Source organism: Strigops habroptila, chromosome 1 (assembly GCF_004027225.2).
Source record: "Strigops habroptila isolate Jane chromosome 1, bStrHab1.2.pri, whole genome shotgun sequence".
In the NCBI taxonomy this organism is placed as follows: Eukaryota; Metazoa; Chordata; class Aves; order Psittaciformes; family Psittacidae; genus Strigops; species Strigops habroptila.
The window spans coordinates 73539177-73558067 of NC_044277.2; the positions used below are offsets into that span (position 1 = coordinate 73539177).

At 38.5% G+C, this 18891-nt stretch overlaps 1 protein-coding gene across 2 annotated transcripts in view; it reads right to left on the minus strand.

Annotated features, from left to right (window-relative positions):
* Positions 1 to 2726: 2726 nt before the first annotated feature.
* DAP (death associated protein) overlaps positions 2727 to 18891 on the minus strand; it is a 53390-nt gene continuing 37225 nt past the window's right edge. For both annotated transcript variants that reach the window (XM_030489235.1, XM_030489227.1), the window contains 2 exons: positions 8845 to 8887; positions 2727 to 5540 (listed from right to left, as the gene is read on the minus strand). In XM_030489235.1, coding sequence (XP_030345095.1) covers positions 5421 to 5540; positions 8845 to 8887 — 163 coding nt within the window. In that variant the 3' untranslated portion in view covers positions 2727 to 5420. The remainder of the gene's footprint in view (positions 5541 to 8844; positions 8888 to 18891) is intronic.

Genomic DNA, 18891 nt, shown 5'->3' on the forward strand with positions numbered 1-18891 from the left:
GCCCAACAAAAACAGCTTCAGAGACATTATTTTACATACCTTCATAACCTGCTGCTTATTTGTCAGCCAGAAAGAACGACAAACAACATTTTGCTGAACAAGCATTAGTTCCAACAATGTGAGAATACACCAATGGAAGCACACGTCCTTACTGTCGGCTACAGACAGCTCGTTAACAGCTAAACAGTTTTTATAATCCTTAAAATCACTGTGGATTACAAATGCTTTTCTTTCGCTAAAGCCAGGAGTGACCTACAGAACGCCAGCTTCTCTGGTTTTCTAAAAACAGCTCCAACACAAGCTGGGCTGCAGAGATTATATTATAGGGCTTCTTTCAAGGTCACTTGCAAGATCTGCGCTTGCAATGGCTTTAGTAGCTGTGTTTCAGTTTTGTCCCTGGCAGCGTTGGAAGTGTGTTTTGCAAAAAACCATCAGCATCCATGCACGCCTGTCAGCTCCAAGCAGTAATGAATTACATTCTCACAAAAAGGTATTGCATTCTTTTCTTGCCTCAGATCAGCACCCTGAAGGGAAGGGAGTCTTTGCAATGGAACTGACTTCTTTGTTCGCAGAGACCTTTGTAAAATACAGCCCATTCCACCTCTCCTCTTGGGCTTCTCTTCCTAAATACCAGTGCTACCATTTCATAAGAAGACTCAAAAATCAGTATACACAAGAAGAAGTCTCTTTCCTGATGGAGGATAAGGAAAAATGACAAATATGTATTCTCGAACGAGACCCAAGAACACAGCAACAAGCAAAATACAAACCTCCACCTTCCTAAGACAAGTGTGCATGCCAGAGGTGTGATAGAGAAATTCTGATGAAAGGAAGAATTCTTCAGGAAAGCAAATCAGGTACTTAATAATCACCTTTACTAACTTAACATAATACAATCACGCACAGCACTTACCAAAGGCTACAGCTAGAGGGCAGGGTTATTTTACCCATCTGTTGAAGAAATCTGATGAAGATTTCCCACTGTAGACCTGATTCAGTTTCTTCTCATCGTGGCTCCTCCAGTCACTATGACCTGCATTCCTCTTTTACTGACACAGCAGATAATGTTCGCTGGAACCAGTTACATTTAAATGTCTTTACCTTGTGAGGAAGGAGGTTTGTGTGGAAAAAAAAATTCAATTAAAACAGAGATTTGACTTCTTAATTCTTTATATCATTGCAGCACCTGACCAGCAACATCTCTCCCCCCTGTAAAATTAACTGTACCATTACTGACATTCCCACACTTTCTAAAATGCAATTAATGTATCTTAATTCTACAGCTGAAGGCATTGGCCTAGAGTTAAGTCTAATTTTAACTTGATATACCCAGATCTGAAGGGTACATGAGAAGTAGCTTATAAAACCCACTTCTCTCTCCTTCCTGAAGATGGTGAGTATTCAGAATAAAGTTATTCCAAAGGGACAAAAATGTATGTCCAATCCATGCCCTTCACCTTTGCATGAAACAGATTGCTCTGAGTAATTTGCTAAACAGCCAGGAGCATGTGATGATCATATTACCACAAATAAAGGTGCAAGACTCACGTTTCAAGACATCTGATGACAAGAGCTAACCATACTATTGAAACTAGAAGGAAATAATTTCTAACTACTAACAACATTTGCAATGCTGCTGATAGCATGGCCATGAAACTTGGAATAATTATGGACAACTCAATCAACAGCATGCCAGACATCACGTACATGTATTTTCCCCAATTTTAATGAAATAAGGTATTTTTTTGAATAATGTTGTACAAAAAGGAGGTGCAGGGGGGACCTTATCACTCTCTACATCTATGTGAAAGGAGGTTGTAGTGAGGTGGCTGTTGGTCTCTTCTCCCAGGTAACAAGCCACAGAACAAGCAGAAATGGCCTCAAGTTGCACCAGGGGAGGTTTAGGTTGGATATGAGGAAAAATTTTTTCCACAGAAAGGGTTGTCAAGCACCAGAACACGCTGCCAAGGGAAGTGGTGGAGTCACCACCCCTGGAGGTATTTAAAAGATGTGGAGATGTGATTTAGTGAGGGACTTGGCAGTATTAGGTTTGGGGTTGGATTTGATGATCTTAAAGGTCTTTTCCAGCCTAAATGACTCTATGATTATGAGTGCAGTGTCTAAGGATGTAACACTGCAATAGTGCCAGGGCAGTGAATCTATCATACCTGCACTTTATCACATGTATTTGCTGTATTATATACACATTACACATTTACTAAATACAGGATGCCCAAAGTATCAGAAAGCTTCCAGAAGCACTGCAGCTATTTCTCCGAACTCTTTTGTGAATCACTTATGGCATGCACTATGTAATGTTAATTGCAGCTTTATGAGAAGCTTGCCACCTCTTCTGATTACAATACTCTTTTTTCTGAAAGAATATTATAACTTGAAAAGCAAAGGAAAATGTTAGATTTCATTTCCTTTATCAGACTGATTTATTACCAGGCTTAGATTCAATAGCTTCACAAAGATCAAGTGAGGATCTCCAATTTCACAGTGTAAAACAGCAATCCCCATTCTAGCTGGTAGCATCTAGTTTCTATTTTAAATGAGACTGGACTATCCAACACAGCTCATCCACTGTGTCATAAGAATTCCTAATAAATTTCACTATTTATAAAATGTTGATTAGTCATGAAGCGTTCTGTAATAAAATCTCATAAACCCCACAAAACTGCACCTTGCTGCTTTACATTGTACTTACAGAAAAAAAAAAGAGCTCAATGTACAACTTCGTGCTTTATTATTGCATTATTGCCACACTTACAATTACAGAAAATTTCTTTTGCAATCATTTCAAGGTAACATCTGAACACCTCCTGTGCTTGTATGTTAGTGTAACATATTTTAAAAGCACCAATAACCACCAGAAGGAAACCCAAATCACCAGTTATGATTCTTTATTTTGGACAAGGTAATGCTTAGGTAAGGACACCTATGTATAAACATGGATACCTCCCAACAATATACAATATGCTTTCATACAGAGACATTTTCTAACCATATAGGAATTCCTGCACTCTAGAAGCCACTAAAGCTATCTTGAAAGCCATACTAGATTGTACAAACTTATATATCCCTTTAAGTAATCAAAGACAAAATTCAGGTGTTCTCTATACATGGCGTAGATATTGTATTAACAACCAGGAGCAGTAGTTTGTAATCCAAAGGCATCCACGTTCATAACTTTAGTATTAGAATGGAAATGTGGTGTTGCTTTCAGAAGCATTTCTACCAGCTATTAGTAGACACAGAGTAGAGGTACCCAGCCACATCTAATTGCGTCCTTCTACACTGAGGTATGTTTAGTTTTCCACTGCAGTCAGAGCCAAGAATGATCCAGCTCATCTTGAAAGACATTTCCATTTGGTCCAAGACGCCATACCTAAACTCTACTGACTGTCCTGACTACATCACCATTGACTACAGCTGGAGACTAGACACTACTTCAGATGTAGGCACAGGACGAGGAGAGCTGAATCCCATCCAGCTCACTCTCAAGCCAGTAGCTACCAGTACCAAGCAACTGTGATGACCTGCTTCATTGCTGGCGCAGCATGCTGGCAGCTACTGGCTGCACCATCGAGATGCCACTGCTTTCAGCCCTGAATCTGCAAACATCCCTGCCGGCAAATTACCTCATGCAGATATTCCGAGAGGCTCAACAATGTTACCCTTATGAATGAGTTACTCATGTGTGAATCACTTATACACTCATGAGCAGCTACAAACAAGGCCTCAGATGTACCGTCATCAGAAACAGAAAGCATATTTTTAAAATGATGCATATTCTAATACAGAATAATTCTTATAAACAACGCTCGTTCCTTAAGGCAAGTACAGTTATCTAATTAAATTGGTAATAAGGATTGCACATACAGACTGTACATCCTTCCTTGGGTGTAGAATAAATATATCCATGCATATACTTTGCAAAACATCATTTCCATTTCAAGGCTATGGAGAGAAAAAAATGCCAAGTCCCTCTCGCCCACATGAAGTGAGTTATTCCACTTGTGAAATGGGCCATGACTGTTGTTGTTTTAAAACAGCTATTCAGGGAATAATTATTTAATCTGCAGAAATTTTATAAAAATAATATTTTTAAAACTCTCCTCACTGGTTTTCTGTATTATTTTATTTTAAACATAAACAAACTAGGTAAAGGCCCAGGTGACCTCAAACTTTCATTGATTTGCCAGGCGAATGTCTGCAGCACTATCTCTGGTACACTTTTTTTACATTACTAGACATTTCACAAACCTAGAGGGTTTTAAAGGCTCTACTGTATTTATAGTCAGTTAAAAACAAAAGAACACTTTAAAAAAGTAGATAGAATGTTTAAAAACACAATTTTTCTGGGTTTTAGAGAGATGAGCTTCAGAAGGAAAATGACAGAAGTGATTTTGAACTCTGTAACCAAACGATTTAATTATGTGGCCAAAACTAATCTGATTGGTCTATTTGAAAATTAGCTTTTATTCCCTCTTATCACTACCGTTCTTAAAAACCCATGATGAACAACAGAAGTTGGGTCATAAAATATAACACATTTACTAATGTAAAAAAGTGATCTCAAACTGTAAGTCAAAAAAGAATACAGATTTTCCACCAGTTTAAGTTCAATTCTGGAGGGTCCTGAGCTCCTTCAGCTTGTTACTGGGATTAAGAAATCATTACCTCATAAAAATGCAGCCCTCAATGAGATCCAGGAGATCACAAATCAGTTACCTACAGCAGCAGTATTCTTGTAACTCTGATGTCTCTCTCCTTTCCATTCCCACAGACCTCCAAATGGAAGAACCTCAGCAGTGCTGTGTGACTGCAAAGAGGTGTAAAGAAGATTCAGCTGGATTTTTGCCCACTTGTGAACATTTTGGGGCCCTTCTACCATCTCACTAGTTGGAATCAGAGGGCATAGCCATTGGGGTATAACACTGTAGGATACTGGAGACTGCAAGGGTTCTACATAAGCAAGACAACCACCTATTTCTGTCTTAACATACACAAACTCCCTCCAGATATTACAGATACCAGTACAAAAGGGCTATTCTTCCTTACCGGCTTAACGTAAAAGCTACATTAACTATCTGCTATTGCAATGCCACACCTAAAAGTACAAGTTTTAAGCTCATTAATCATATTATCCATACTGAAGTTTTATCTTGGCAATAAGAAAAATCTTATAAAAACCCCACCCCTAATCAGCAAATACTTAATAGAGAATTTCCCATCTGGGATAACAAATGAACAATGTCTTCATTCTTATTAACCCTTGAGAATTAAAGTAAAAGAAACAGCATATTATTTTAGAGGTCAATTTAACTGATTTGACAGTGTGAATCCTAAAGGGTTTTCATCTTCTCTTGAAAACTTATTCACTCTTGTCAGTTTGGCTGAGATTGAGAGAGAGCTCACTTGCGAGGCTGGTGGATGTGCTGTTTGACATGCTGTGGGGGAGGAAGCTTTTCCACAGAAGGATGTGGTTTCTGATGAGCTACCTGAGCCGCTGCTGGAGGGAAGTCCTTATCACCCTGTTCAAAGAACACACCAGGAAAAATGTAAGAAAACTTAAAAGTGTACTTTCCAGTTCAAATGTATGTAAGTTTTTAGGAATGTGAAAAGCAGATGGAAAATAATGTTGCATGTTACTCTGGAGCCCCCCTGTACACATCCTATCTTGCCATTCTTTCAGCCAACTTCAAAATTTCTCTTACTCAAGTTTCACTTCTTCCAATTACAGACACCATCCAAGAGCACAGTATCTATCTTAAAGTGACCCAAGGGAAAAAAACCCCAACATTCCTATCTTCAACACTTAATAGCTCCTCATGCTAAGTCACTTTCAGTGGTTCTGTATGGTCGGATCTCCTTAACCTGTTTGGTTTCCACAAAGCAACCAGAAAAGAGGAAATTATTTTACAAGGTTAGGCAGTGTGAAAAAAAAACATGCACAATGAAACCTATGTAGGAATACCAGTTCTGTAGGAAGAAAGGCAGGATCTAAACAGACTTTTGACTCAAATCTTAGGGGTGGCTGGCTTTTCGTAATCATAGAATGCTTTAGGTTGGAAGGGACCTTAACGATCATCTAGTTCCAACCCTGCTGCCATGAGCAAGGACACTTTCCACAAGTTTTAAGTTTAACATGCACCAGCTCTGCTGGTGTTAGTTTTCACATGCTGCTGCTGGGCAGGCTCAGTGCACGTGTAACCCTTACACCACCTCTTTACAACTGTCATTTCCAGGGGCAGTCCCATCAGGTTTTCAAAAAGCAATGGGAAACAACTACTAGAGCATTCAGTGACAGGGAAGGACAACAGCACCACAACTTGCCTCTTTAGAAATTGGGCAAACATATCATAAGCCAAAAGCTCCCTCCATTCCATCGGCTCACGGGGGAACAACCTTACACAGAGGTATTTTGTACAAAGCTGACATCTCAGATGACCTGTTTCACACCTGACCCCATTTCAATCTACTCCGAATTCTTTCTGTTCTGACACAACTTTTTAAAATCTTGATCATTAGGTTAACTTCTTCCATTTTTTTTTCTCTACTCCAGTTGCTTTCAAAGATCTCCTCTTTTCAGACTTGACATTTCCTACCTTTTTTCTCCCTGATGCTGCTGTTTGTCTTTTCCATACCTCTCTGACCCCTCATATTTTGTTGTCTCAAAACCAGTGGTGTGAATGCAGCTCTTCTATGACTTGTGGGTAATGTAACAGTTAGGCAGATGACAGAGTTAGTCTGTAAATGTTAGCAGGAAATGCCTGTCTTAGAATCAAAGTATCACAGAATAATTGAGGTTGGAAGGGACCTCAGGATGTCTCTAGCCAAACCTCCTGCTCAAAGCAGAGTTAGTGGTGGAATCAGACCAACTTACTCAAGGTTTTTATCTAATCTGATTGTGAAAACCTATCGGGACCAAGACTGAATAGCTCCTCCAGGCAACCTGCTTCACTGCCTGAATTTCCTCACAGTGAAAAAGTTCATTTTTTATGCCTGGTCAGGCCCTTCCATTTCAGTTTGTGTCTGTTATCTCTTGTCTGCCTGTCATGCACCACTCCAAAGAGCCTGGCTCCATCTTCTTGGTAATTACCATAAGATGTTGTGGTAGTGTTAGCATCTTGTATGTGGAATGTGGAAAGGCCGCTGTTAGGTACTCCTGAACCTCTCTCTTCTTCATGCTGAGCGAGGCCTGTTCCCTCAGCCTGTCCTCCCACAGGGCATGTGCTCCAGCCCCTGACCACCTTGGTGGCCCTCCAGTGAACTTGATCTGGTTCATCATCACCTTTCATACACTGGGTGTCCAAAACTGCATGAACTATGCCATAAGCGGTCTAAAGAGTGCCAAGCAGAGGGGGATAATCCCTTCCTTCTAACTACCAGCTACTTTCCTGTTAACACAGACCAGGATGTTGTTGGCTTTCTTGCTGTCTCACATGCATCTGGCTCATGTCCAGATACTGCCTGCCATTCTTCCAGCCTGTCCAGGTCCCTCTGAGTAGCAGCCCTGCCCTCAAACTTATGAACTGTTCCTCTCGATTTGGTGCCATCCACAAACCTGATGAGGAGCCTTCTGTCTGATAAAGACATTAAACAGGACAGGTGATAGTATATAAACCTCTACTTGACACTGATGAGAAGTTTCATACCAGGAAACTTGAGAATATAACTGAAAAATTACTCTGGGTTCAAAAGCACATTTCTAGATTTTGTTATTACCTAGAGAAGAAATTTTTGTACATATTTGGGAACTGTTAAGTCTCAGAAAATGATAGAACAATTTTGCTCTTCACAGGTTAATACACCAACTTGTAGCTGACAGCCTACTAAGGATAAATATAGTACCCTGTTAGGTAATTGATTATCTAAAGAAGAGCTGAGTTATAAAATTAAGAGAATAGTTTCTTCCCGTTTTGAATCTTTTGCATGCCTACTAAATTGGGAGCCTGTATTTTTTATGTCTAAGATTTCGTAAGTCACTCATAAAAAAACCCCCACTATTCTACAACTGTTAAAGTGCTATCAAAGTTACTAAACATTAAGGCAATAGTTAGTTACAAGGAATTAGGCATGTAAATGCCTAAATAGGTATCCACCTTGGTGCAGATGGAGGTCCAGGAAATACAGCACTGCCTGTCTGCTATCCCTATGGGCTAGGGAAAATGGCATCAGCTTGCTCTTTCCACTTACATGATCTGACACAACCACAGCATCTTACAGTAAACCACACTGCACACCCCAGTGATGTAAGGCTATCATGCTAAAGGTGGCCATCATATAAAGCCATGATAAAAACCCTGTCACAACACACAAGGCATGAATTACTGATCATGAAATTAATGGCTAGTTAATACTAATTATTTAGCTCATGTATTTCCAGGTCCTAGAAATCCAGGGAATAACATCTTGAATCCCATGTACTTCGAGGCACAAATGGCAGCTGAAACATGTATGTTCAAGCACATATCCTTACAGGCAAGAGTGTCACTCACCATCACAGATCAAGCTGTAGCAGCAGACTTAACATGCAATTGCTTTCAAAGGAAATTAATGCAGTAATGACTAGCTTAGGTATGAAAAGAAGATCCAATAAACTTAAAATGTTAAAATTCAAAATAAAACAATGGAAGTAATTTCAATAAATAATTTCAATTTCACACAAAAGCAAAAAGAATGCTCAAAGGGACTTGCAAACAAACAAAACATAAAGCCTCTTCTCATAAAAGAGGAAGGTAAATGCAAAAGATTAATTTTGGCCTCATCAGTGATAATTCTGAAAAGCCTACAATAATTTTTTGCTGATTTAAAGAATTTTAATGATAATCTTACCCTAGCAATGACACCAGAGATGAACACCGTTGGCTTAGGTGGGCTGAAAAAAGATAAGATGGATTATTTGTATAAATTATTTCGAAGGTGAAAATGAAAAGTACATCACATATACAATGAAAAAAAAAAGTAGCATTTTTGACAATTAATGAATGTTTCAAATAGACATGACAAATTTCCTCTTCAAATGACTATTGCCTTACTAGTTCTTAATGCAGCCAAGAACAGACCTATTGGGTTTGGATGCTATTGCTTCACGTTAATTGTGATAGCAGTAAAAGGCTAGTCCAGCAACAGTCTGTTCCTTACTTTAAGCTTAGAGTCTTTGTTTGTTTGCATTGGTTTCTTAATCCCCAAATTTTATCGATAAGCTGCCAGCAGTTCTTTAGGCTTAGTGTATTTGTATTGTAACAATGAGAACTGTAGTTGGACTAAACTTACTGCTGTGATGGAGAATAAAATAAAATTCAAGTTTATATGTGTCAATCAAACGGATTAAGATTCTGAGTATCAAAAAAAACCAACACCCAGTACTGTAGATTTTTCAAGTGGGTATTTATCTACTTTATTACACAGGAGGATCAAGTCTACAACAAAACAAACACTAAAAAACAAAGCAAAGCCCACCCTGCTTTTTCAGTTGCAGACCTCCATCCATGCCAATAGGAACAGACTCTCCATGGGTAGAATTCAACTCAGAGCTTGGGCAGCACAAGCGATCAGTCTCCCTGGGCCACCAATCTACTGAACTGACCAACTCTACAGGAAGGCCAAAGAGTAGCCATGTATATCAGTCTACCCCCGGGGGTGGGCATTACCAAAGTGTCTAAATTATAAATACTCAGCAACTTCAGTGGTCTCCTGGGCAAGAAAACCCATACATGTGCATGGAGTCTACCGAACAATGAAGACCAGGAGCTCCAGAAAATCTCTGCAATAGAGATAATACTTCTGTAAGAAAACCACATAACCTGAGGCACTGCAGAGGGAAGGAGAGTGCGGAGGTAAAGTTGTGCCTCGCTCTGAGCATGTCCATAACTGAGGACTCTGAGCAGGCGGTTCATTAACTTGCACCATGAGAAGGGTCCCTGCCCTCTGATGTTATAGCTAATCAGGTTGGAACAACACAAAGCAAACACAAATCAAATTATTTATTAGAGGAATGATACTGATTATTATGATGCACTTTACAACTACACAGCTTGTAAAGATTTATTAATATGATGTTATGTGATGTTAAGGTAACAAGCAGCACAGTATTAGAACTCAATATAATAGTCTAATAAATATTGCCTGAGCCCTGTTTAAGTCATAGTATTGCTACACAGCCTCTGAACACTCTAGTTACTTTAAAAGACTCATCATCCCTTCTAGAGATTTTTAAAAAGTCAGAAAGACAGGATTAGAAAAAGGGAGAAAAGAAGGGCGTTCTGCTCTGAAATACCTCCATTAAAGAGTACCAGCAACATTTCCTATCATAAGAAAGGATATTTTGATAACTATATTAGACATCTTCAATTTTCTGTTAGAATAAACTAATAACAAGCAAAGATCAATAGCAAAACACTTTCATTTTATCCAAATTGTACTGAGCTAATTAGTATGTTACAGTCTGCATGAGATTTCCTGGATGCTGAGTAACAAACTCAAAGAAGTAACTCTGACTGGGAAAACGCAGATGTACTGCAGTGGCTCAAGGTGCCATTCATAAACTAACACCATGACATTATAAAGGAAATGAACAGTAAATGGGGAAAAAATGTGTGGCAAGTTATTCTTCAACTATACATGGAATTGGGCTTTAGTCACACTCCGAGAAACAGTTATTTGTTTGACACTGCATTATTAACAATATTGGATAGTGTGAAATTCAAATCAGATGGATTTTTTCTTATATTCTTACCATGACCTTTCAGTGTTCACTATGCTTAGATGATGCATGAAATTCAAATCAACATTTCCCAGAAAGAGCCTCTATTTGCTGAACGTGCTATGGCTTGTCTGCCCATCACCACACTGTGTTATTTGCGGTGTGTTTCATACTTCTTGCTTTAAAAACAAGTTAAATGCTCCGTGGTTTTGGCCAAAAATGACAACTGGAAGAAATCTCTTGCATAATGGTTGTTTCAAACACAGCTTTCCCTGCTGCAAATTGCAAACATCTTAGAAACCCTGGTCTCCTGTTGAAATGTCATGCTATTAATATTCAAAGGACCCAAACCTTAAAGTGCTAAGTTCCCTGGGTACACAACAGAGCTGGATAGAGTTAGAATATTTGGTACATTTCTGTACTTCCTTTTACTTAGTAGTATGTTCTTCTGTCTAAGGAACTAGGCTGAAGATTCTATAAAGATAATTTTCAGATTCAGTTAAGCTAAAATCCAACCTGAGGTTTATGTTCTCAGTAATGTTGCAGAAGTAGCTAGCATATTTGACAAAAAATCAACAATACCAATTTCCTGGTAAAAACTATATGTTCAGATGCGAAGAATTTATCTTGAACTCTTTCATGAAATAACATACTTAGCATCGTTTGTATGCAATTGGTTCTAGGACTGTCTTTAGTCACTCTCTTAGGAACAGGATGCTAACTAGGGCTATCCCAGGGGTGTGTGGTAGCCACCAAAACACCTCACATTAAGTAGCCTAGGGTTCATGTGGAACATTTTAAGGTAGCACAGGGCAATTCACTGACACATAGGTAATAGGAAACCAGGGTTGCAAAAATGTATCTACATCCAAATGCAGCTGGAACAGATTAGTCCCTGACTTTCACCCTTATTTGTCTTCTTGGTAGATTTTTGACTGGACTTTTCTTGCTTTAGGCTAGATTTCCAACTTTTAAACGTAAGAACTAATGGTAATGTTGACTTGGCTTCTCAAGCACCTCTACCCTCCATCCACAAAAATCTTTTACAGAAATCCCATCATTCATTTCTGGCTGACTTCAGTTCCCACACTCGGCTGTAGGCACACACCGTAATGAGACTTCACCTCTCACTTAACTGATTACAAAGGCAAAATGCTTCGTTCCTATGGAAGACACATCAGCCTATTAGGAAGCTCATTTTCGTGCATTAATTATTCCCTAGCAAGGAAAAAAGATAGAAAGCTGGCCAGAAATGCAAATGATTAAGTTTTGTCTTTATTTACGCTCTACGTAAAAACCAGTGGCTTTCCCCCTATTTTTATCAGATTACACTGTCCCAGAAAAGATCTTTAAAAATTTAATATTACCAATTATCTTTGATGATCTATGGAACCAGAATCAGGCCAGAGCATATACAGTCACACATCTATACTAATGAGGAAATTCAATGGATCAGAGAAAGGCCTGGATAATCAGTCACTGATTCACACTTTAATTTCATACTTAATGAGAGAAATCTTTCTACAGATGAACTTCTTCGCAATAAATTCAACCTCTACTGCCAGCCTCTCAAACCACTGGCTTTTGCGGACCCAGATTAGCTGCCAGGATCGTAACTCTGTAATTGCACTCTGGGACATCTACTGACACTGCAGTGTTGCAACATCACTCATTATCTTTCCCAAGAACCTACCAAATATAGAAACAAAAATGGAGAATACGCACAGGCTATCATCACTACATTTGTAAAACACTTCAAGTGCTTTAAATTCTATTGGTGTTTTATGCAAGCACAACCTACATTTCCCGTATTTTGTAAGCTGTGATGGTTGCTTTGAGGATATGCTTAATCTGATGAAAATCGGTTTGACAGATGTTGTTTTGAAGATGCAGCATTCCTTTGTCTAGGCACCAGTAAACAAGAGAGCCAAAAAAATACATTACTTTTTGAGAAAAACTGGTTTTGTTTATATATATGTATGTGCTTTACAGCTATTTAATGCACATATTTATTTAAAGTTAAATAATAGCCACACCTGATACTGTGTAAGGAATACAATGGCATGTTTGCCAAGACTGCTTAGCGAGTGTGTCAATACTTTCAGAGCAAATCCTTGTTTTATTATAACGTATGGAGAAAAAGAACACATCTGTTAAGATCTTAGTGCTCAAAGAACCTACCCTAATTTTACATGTGCAATGCTGCTAAGAACTGCACCTGTTTAACGTCAGACTCTCTACTGGATTAATTTATCCTGATTGTATTAAAATGAAATAAAGATTTCTATTATTTTATAATACTTCACTTAAATAAGATCTTTATCTGGCATTGCAAGTAAATAACAAAGAAGATGGAATACTTAAAAAGATCATTAACTAAATGAAATAAGGCATTAATAATACCAAAATCTTATGCCTTCACCTCAGAGGGATTAGGTGAACTGAAGTCTGACAGACATACTCTAAAGCCAAACCCAGTGACACTGAAATTACTGTGAAATCTCCTACAGGCCACAGAACATACATGGGGCAGATACGTATTTATCTAAACTCAATTTAAAATAGAGAAACTGAATAAATTAGTTCTCTAAGTTAACAGGGAATTTTACAGTTCTTTGTCTATCTATGCAGTGAATGCACACACATAGGTGCAGAGGCTACGCATGCACACATGTATCGATTACACAGATTCACAGCTGTTTATGAGTGGTCCCAAGTGCAGAGAAGAGTGTGGCACATTCCCATGGCTGCTGTATTCAGTCCAGGAACACCGTAAGTAAAGAATCAGAACAGAAATAAAGGTGGAAAAAAAACCCAACTGAGAAAGCATGGAGAAACTTCTGTATGAGAAAAGAGCTAAGAACTATTTGCACACAGTATACTAAACAGTGGAGAATATCGTTCCCATTTATCTTCTTTGTAATATAAGTAGAATGTGACACTTGAAGAAAGTAGAAGACATACATTTAGAACTAATAATAGCAGATACCTTTAACATACTATTGAATGAAATGCAGAACCTTCTGAGGAGGCAACATAAATAAATATAATAAAAATAAGGCAAAATCAAGATCAAGAGTTTCATGAGGTTCAAAATCAGAATTAGACACTTAAATGATGCAAACCCATTCATATCAGTTTGGATAAAAATGTGGAAAAGTTATATGAATGCTGATGCTCCAGGGCTCAACTTATCCTTAAACTGATCAGGACTACAAAGAAATCTCTTCTGTGCAGAGGTTAAACTTTGGTATGCTATTACCCTTTCTGCCTTCAATTAAATGTCATGAGAGATTATTTTCCTGATACATCTGATTTATCCAAAAACCATCTATGTACTGTAAATCAGTATACAAGCATAGTCTCAAGATTTCCGTATGCTAACGTTTCAAACATTTACAACAGGTTAGCCTACTTTAAAAAGGCCAGAACTACACAGATGCAAGCCTTTTGTTAGGCTAGAAGATTTATTTTTTTTTCAAAATAGGCAAAAAAAAAAAAGTTAAATGCATTAAAACTACATTAAACTAATCTTCTAAACAGGAATGATTCATATTTGTCTTTTCATACTCACGGGAGTTAATAATACATCTGTTTAAGTGGATCTGGCAAAGAGACATACAAGTATATAAATAATCACGACATGTTTTTCAAAGACTTAGGAGCCACAAATCATGCCATGATTTTTAGCTACCCAAGAATAACAGCGGAGTTTGTAATTTGGTGTTTCCTTCCTTTAATCAATCACCCAGTGGCATGTACTGCGACTCACAGCTGGACTGTAGCTGTGGAAAGCAAAGGAGAAATTCCTGCAAGGATGAGAACTGAAGAGGTACCTATGCAGAACTTGGAGCTGCACCCAATTCCCTGAACCACTAGGCAAAGGCAGCACACACCTCAGCCCTCCAGTACCCCATTCCAGCAGGGAACTGAAAAATGAGCAGAAACTTCTACCAAGCACCTTCCCCTTTACTGCCTTGCTCATTTCCAGACAAATATATTATTCACTCTCATGGTAAGTTGCTTAGCATGCAAAATGAAAGACATACATGAAATAGTATGATCTGCAGTTAGTTATTGATCACCCAACTATTCCCTAATAAGAGCAGTTTGGCTATTTTATACCTTGTCCTCCATGAACAGAAAGTTCTCCCAATATTCTGAGCAGAATTCCATCTTCAATCAACAAAACTTCAGACTTTAATCCTGCCCTTATCCTTCTGGAATTAAAAACATACTGGCCAGTTGTTCAAATCATCCAACTTAAACTTCAAGGTTGCTTGGGAATTCATGATTATGAATCATGATCATGATTATGATCATGATTATGTTATGAAACACAGAAGCTAACTAGTCTGAGTTTCAGTCCAATGCCTCTTTAAAGATGTGCACATACTTCTTTATAGAGGTGCTTATTTGAATTTACATAGCTGCCTTTGATTTTGGTATTGTTTGTGAAAATAAATTCCAAGATGATTAAAACCACACCGAGATGATTAAAACCACATTTTTCAGCAACAGAGGAAAACTAACAAGCACACTGCTCATCAGCTTGCCTGAAATACTTTCCCATTGGTTATAATACATTTAGGTTATTAATTTTCTGGATAGAAAAGTAATAATTAGTTTGACTGACTACCAGAGGGAAATATTCTAGCTGATTGCATGGGGACATACAGTATCTGATATTCTATAATAGTTTATCCTGTTGAGGTCATTTATTTACCTGTCATAGCTTTCAAACCTTTAAGAGCACCCACAGGATGGCACTGTTGAACCTCTGAGTATTGTGTACAGTAAGTAGGGAACAACGTCAAAGAAATCCAGGTACTGCAACAAATACTAAATCAAGTAAAAAGGAATACATCCTCTTGATGCTGTATCTTGATGATATGCAGTACGTATGTACAGACACAGACAAATTCATACACATACCTACAAACACTACTTTTGGAAAGCAATTTTCTTGTCCCCATGTGTTAGACTGTGCCTTGATATACCCCATGAGATAGCTTCCACTCTGCTAATTTTTCCCTCTTACTATACTGGTAAAATTAATGCAAGTTTGAAGGAAGAACTCAATGCCTTATCAGGAAATTTTAATGACTATTTGTTTTGCTATTCACATACAAATGAATTGGGTGTCCTGATCATTTAATGAGGTGGTAAATCACTGGCCATTATACTTAATAGCAACTGATTGACATACACTGTTCTTACATTCTGTCATCGTATCGCAGCATATGGCCTGATTAATCGCACCAGCCTCTCATTCATCTTTGATTTAGTGCATGTGTTAGTCATAAAAGGAAATTATTTAAGAAAGATATCCACCATCTCTTATGTATATTGTTGTACATTACATTGCTATCAGAGAATCAATTTCTCTTTCATGTCTTCTTCTGATCACAAAATGAAGATTTAAGTATCTCACCTTTTCTATAAACTTGGAGGATTTAGAAATAGTCCATAATTCTCCAACTGCTGGTTCATTTATTAGGCTTCAACCCTGTTATCACAGTATCTACATTAGCTCTTAGTGAACATCAGTGACAACCTTCTCACAGGCAGCAATTGCAGTATTAGCCCACTTAATATCTGTAGCCACTAAACGGTGGAAAAATGAGCGCTGTGAGAACTGACATAAAGCAAGCAGTACTTAAATGGTGACACAACTGAAAGGAAACTCTAAAATAAGGAATGGAGTAGGGTAGACTTTAAGCATTTGCAAAATGGCCAGCAAAGGCCACGGTGCAAAGGGGAGAGAGGACCAAGTCTCCCGTGTGTTAGCCAAGTGCTGAAGTGCATCCCCATGCATGTTCCCATGACAGTAACACACTTCCATAGTAAGAATATCATGACACAAGTCAGTCGCGGCACTGCTGTAGCTCCTCCATCTCCCAGCAGATGAAAGATGGAGCAGAATTGGAAAAACAGTGTGAAACTGTACTAGGAATAGAGGATGTCAGGGCAATGAAGGAGACACAGAAGGCAGAAGCTACTAAGAAGGGGAAAATCTCACTCCTGCCCAGGTGAATCTGTGTTTGACTCGGACTCAGGGCACTGGCACAGAATTTCACAACCCTTCCTGTTAAGAGTTTGTACCCAAATTTTGCTTTCCAATGTCATGATCCATTAATTAGATGTGCACCTTTCACTCTCCTACTGCTTTGAAGAATTGCAATACTGTTTCTTGTTACTACAAACTACACTGCAGACACAAGCGTGCATGCATCTCTACGTGCATAAATACATCACCTTTCACAGCCACAGCGCTATTGTAAGGAGCCTTCTCAACCCAATTCTATACCATGTGTTGTGCATGGTTTCCATTCTGCAGTTGCACCCTACTGTTAGGTAAAGCTCTCCAAAGGAAATGCAGAGTAAAATCAGCATTTTTTCACTTCTGTGGCTGTTCTGGCCACAGCAGAACAGACCGTGGCAAAGTTCTTGCCCGTTTCAATAGGCCATTCTTGGAAAAGCTCTGAGCACAATGAAGGGCATTGTGGAAGGTCATGAAGACACTCTGGTAGTACCAGATTCCATGCTAAACACTGCATGAGCGGGCTGTATTGGCCAGGAACTTGCTTTAGTTCAAACCCTGCCAAAGTCATTGACACATTTCTCCCTATTCTCCAGTGGCAGGTGGCACTTCTAGAGATACAAATCTTGTCATAGGAATGAGACCAGTAAATCCTGGAATCTCTTAATTGCTCTTAATTCAGACATAGAAAACAAAGAACACATTTTTTAAGCATGCAATCCTACGTTTAGAGCTTATATAGAAGCAACAGAAGACAGAATTGAAGGACATTTTCAACTTAACAGCTTACTTTTAATAGCCAGAAACCTCCTAGCACCTAATAAACTTAGCCCAGCTAGGATTTTAATGTGACAAAAGACAGAATCACAGAATGGTTGAGGCTGGAAGGGATCACGGGGGGTCATCTAGTCTAAGCTCCTTGCTTAGGCGTAGTCACCTACAGCACATTGCTCAGGATTGCATCCAGATGGCTCTTGAGCATCTCCAGGGAAGAAGACTCCACAGCCTCTCTGGGCAACCTACTCCAGTGCTCAGTCACCCTCTCAAAGACCAAAGTTATCTAAAAGGGATTCAGGGTGCATCTCTGTCTAAATGAACTCAGAGAAATTTAGTTTTTCCACTGAAAAACTGACCTCAACTGACCTGAGAGGAAGCAACCACTTCACTCCCCTACTACCATTACAATGCCTGCTGCTGAGCTGTGGCAGTCAGAAAGGCTGAATCTTAATTTTCCATCTAGGAACACTCAGTCACCTGAATACAATCAGAACATGCTGTTTCTTCCTTTCATCTCTTTAACCCTTATCTTAAGGGTTTAATCTAGAAGGTCAACACCAGATACTACTACAATCTTCAAAACTTCCACTGTCAGTGGGACTGCAACCTGGTACCAAGAAAATAAACAGAAAATGACCTTGAAGAAATCAATAGCAATGGAATTCAAAGCATTACAATCTGAAGGATTTCAAGAGGAGGTCTTGGATGGTAAGCTTTCACTCAGTGTGAAATAAATGTCTAGCTTTAAGTGATAATGAAAGCCATGACAATGCAAATGAGTAACAGATCAATGTGCTGTTAAATCTGAGTATAGTTCTATAGTAGTACCAGTTCATTTCAACGGGATGTAGAAATCTTAAAGCAACTACAAACTCCTGAATGTCAATACCACTAGTGATTTTTCCTTTAATCTAACAAAAACGACTGCTAATTTTCTAGTTGAGTTTGTTAGATCTGTCACATCCTGGTGTTCCATTTGTTTGAATGACTTTTAATTGCTTTAATAATAGCTAAAGCAGTTCATTTCCTCAAAGAAGTACTATAGCTCCTACAAGATGGCAGCAGCCACTTGAAAATATTACCTTCTACCATACAGAACAGGGTTAGATTACATCTTTTCCTATGTGTGATATACATGTAGCTTTTGCTTCTTTACCTTGCTTCTACAGGACCAATACATCAGTCCCTCTGAGGAACGAAAACAAAATAAGCATGCACAGTCTCAGCTGAGTTTACATTTATTAACAGCAGCAATGCTGTTGGTACTTTATACTGGTAGTTTGTACTAGTATTTTATACTGGTGATTTCTGTACAGAGCACAACAGAAAAGAAAAAATGACACTAAAAATGACTCAT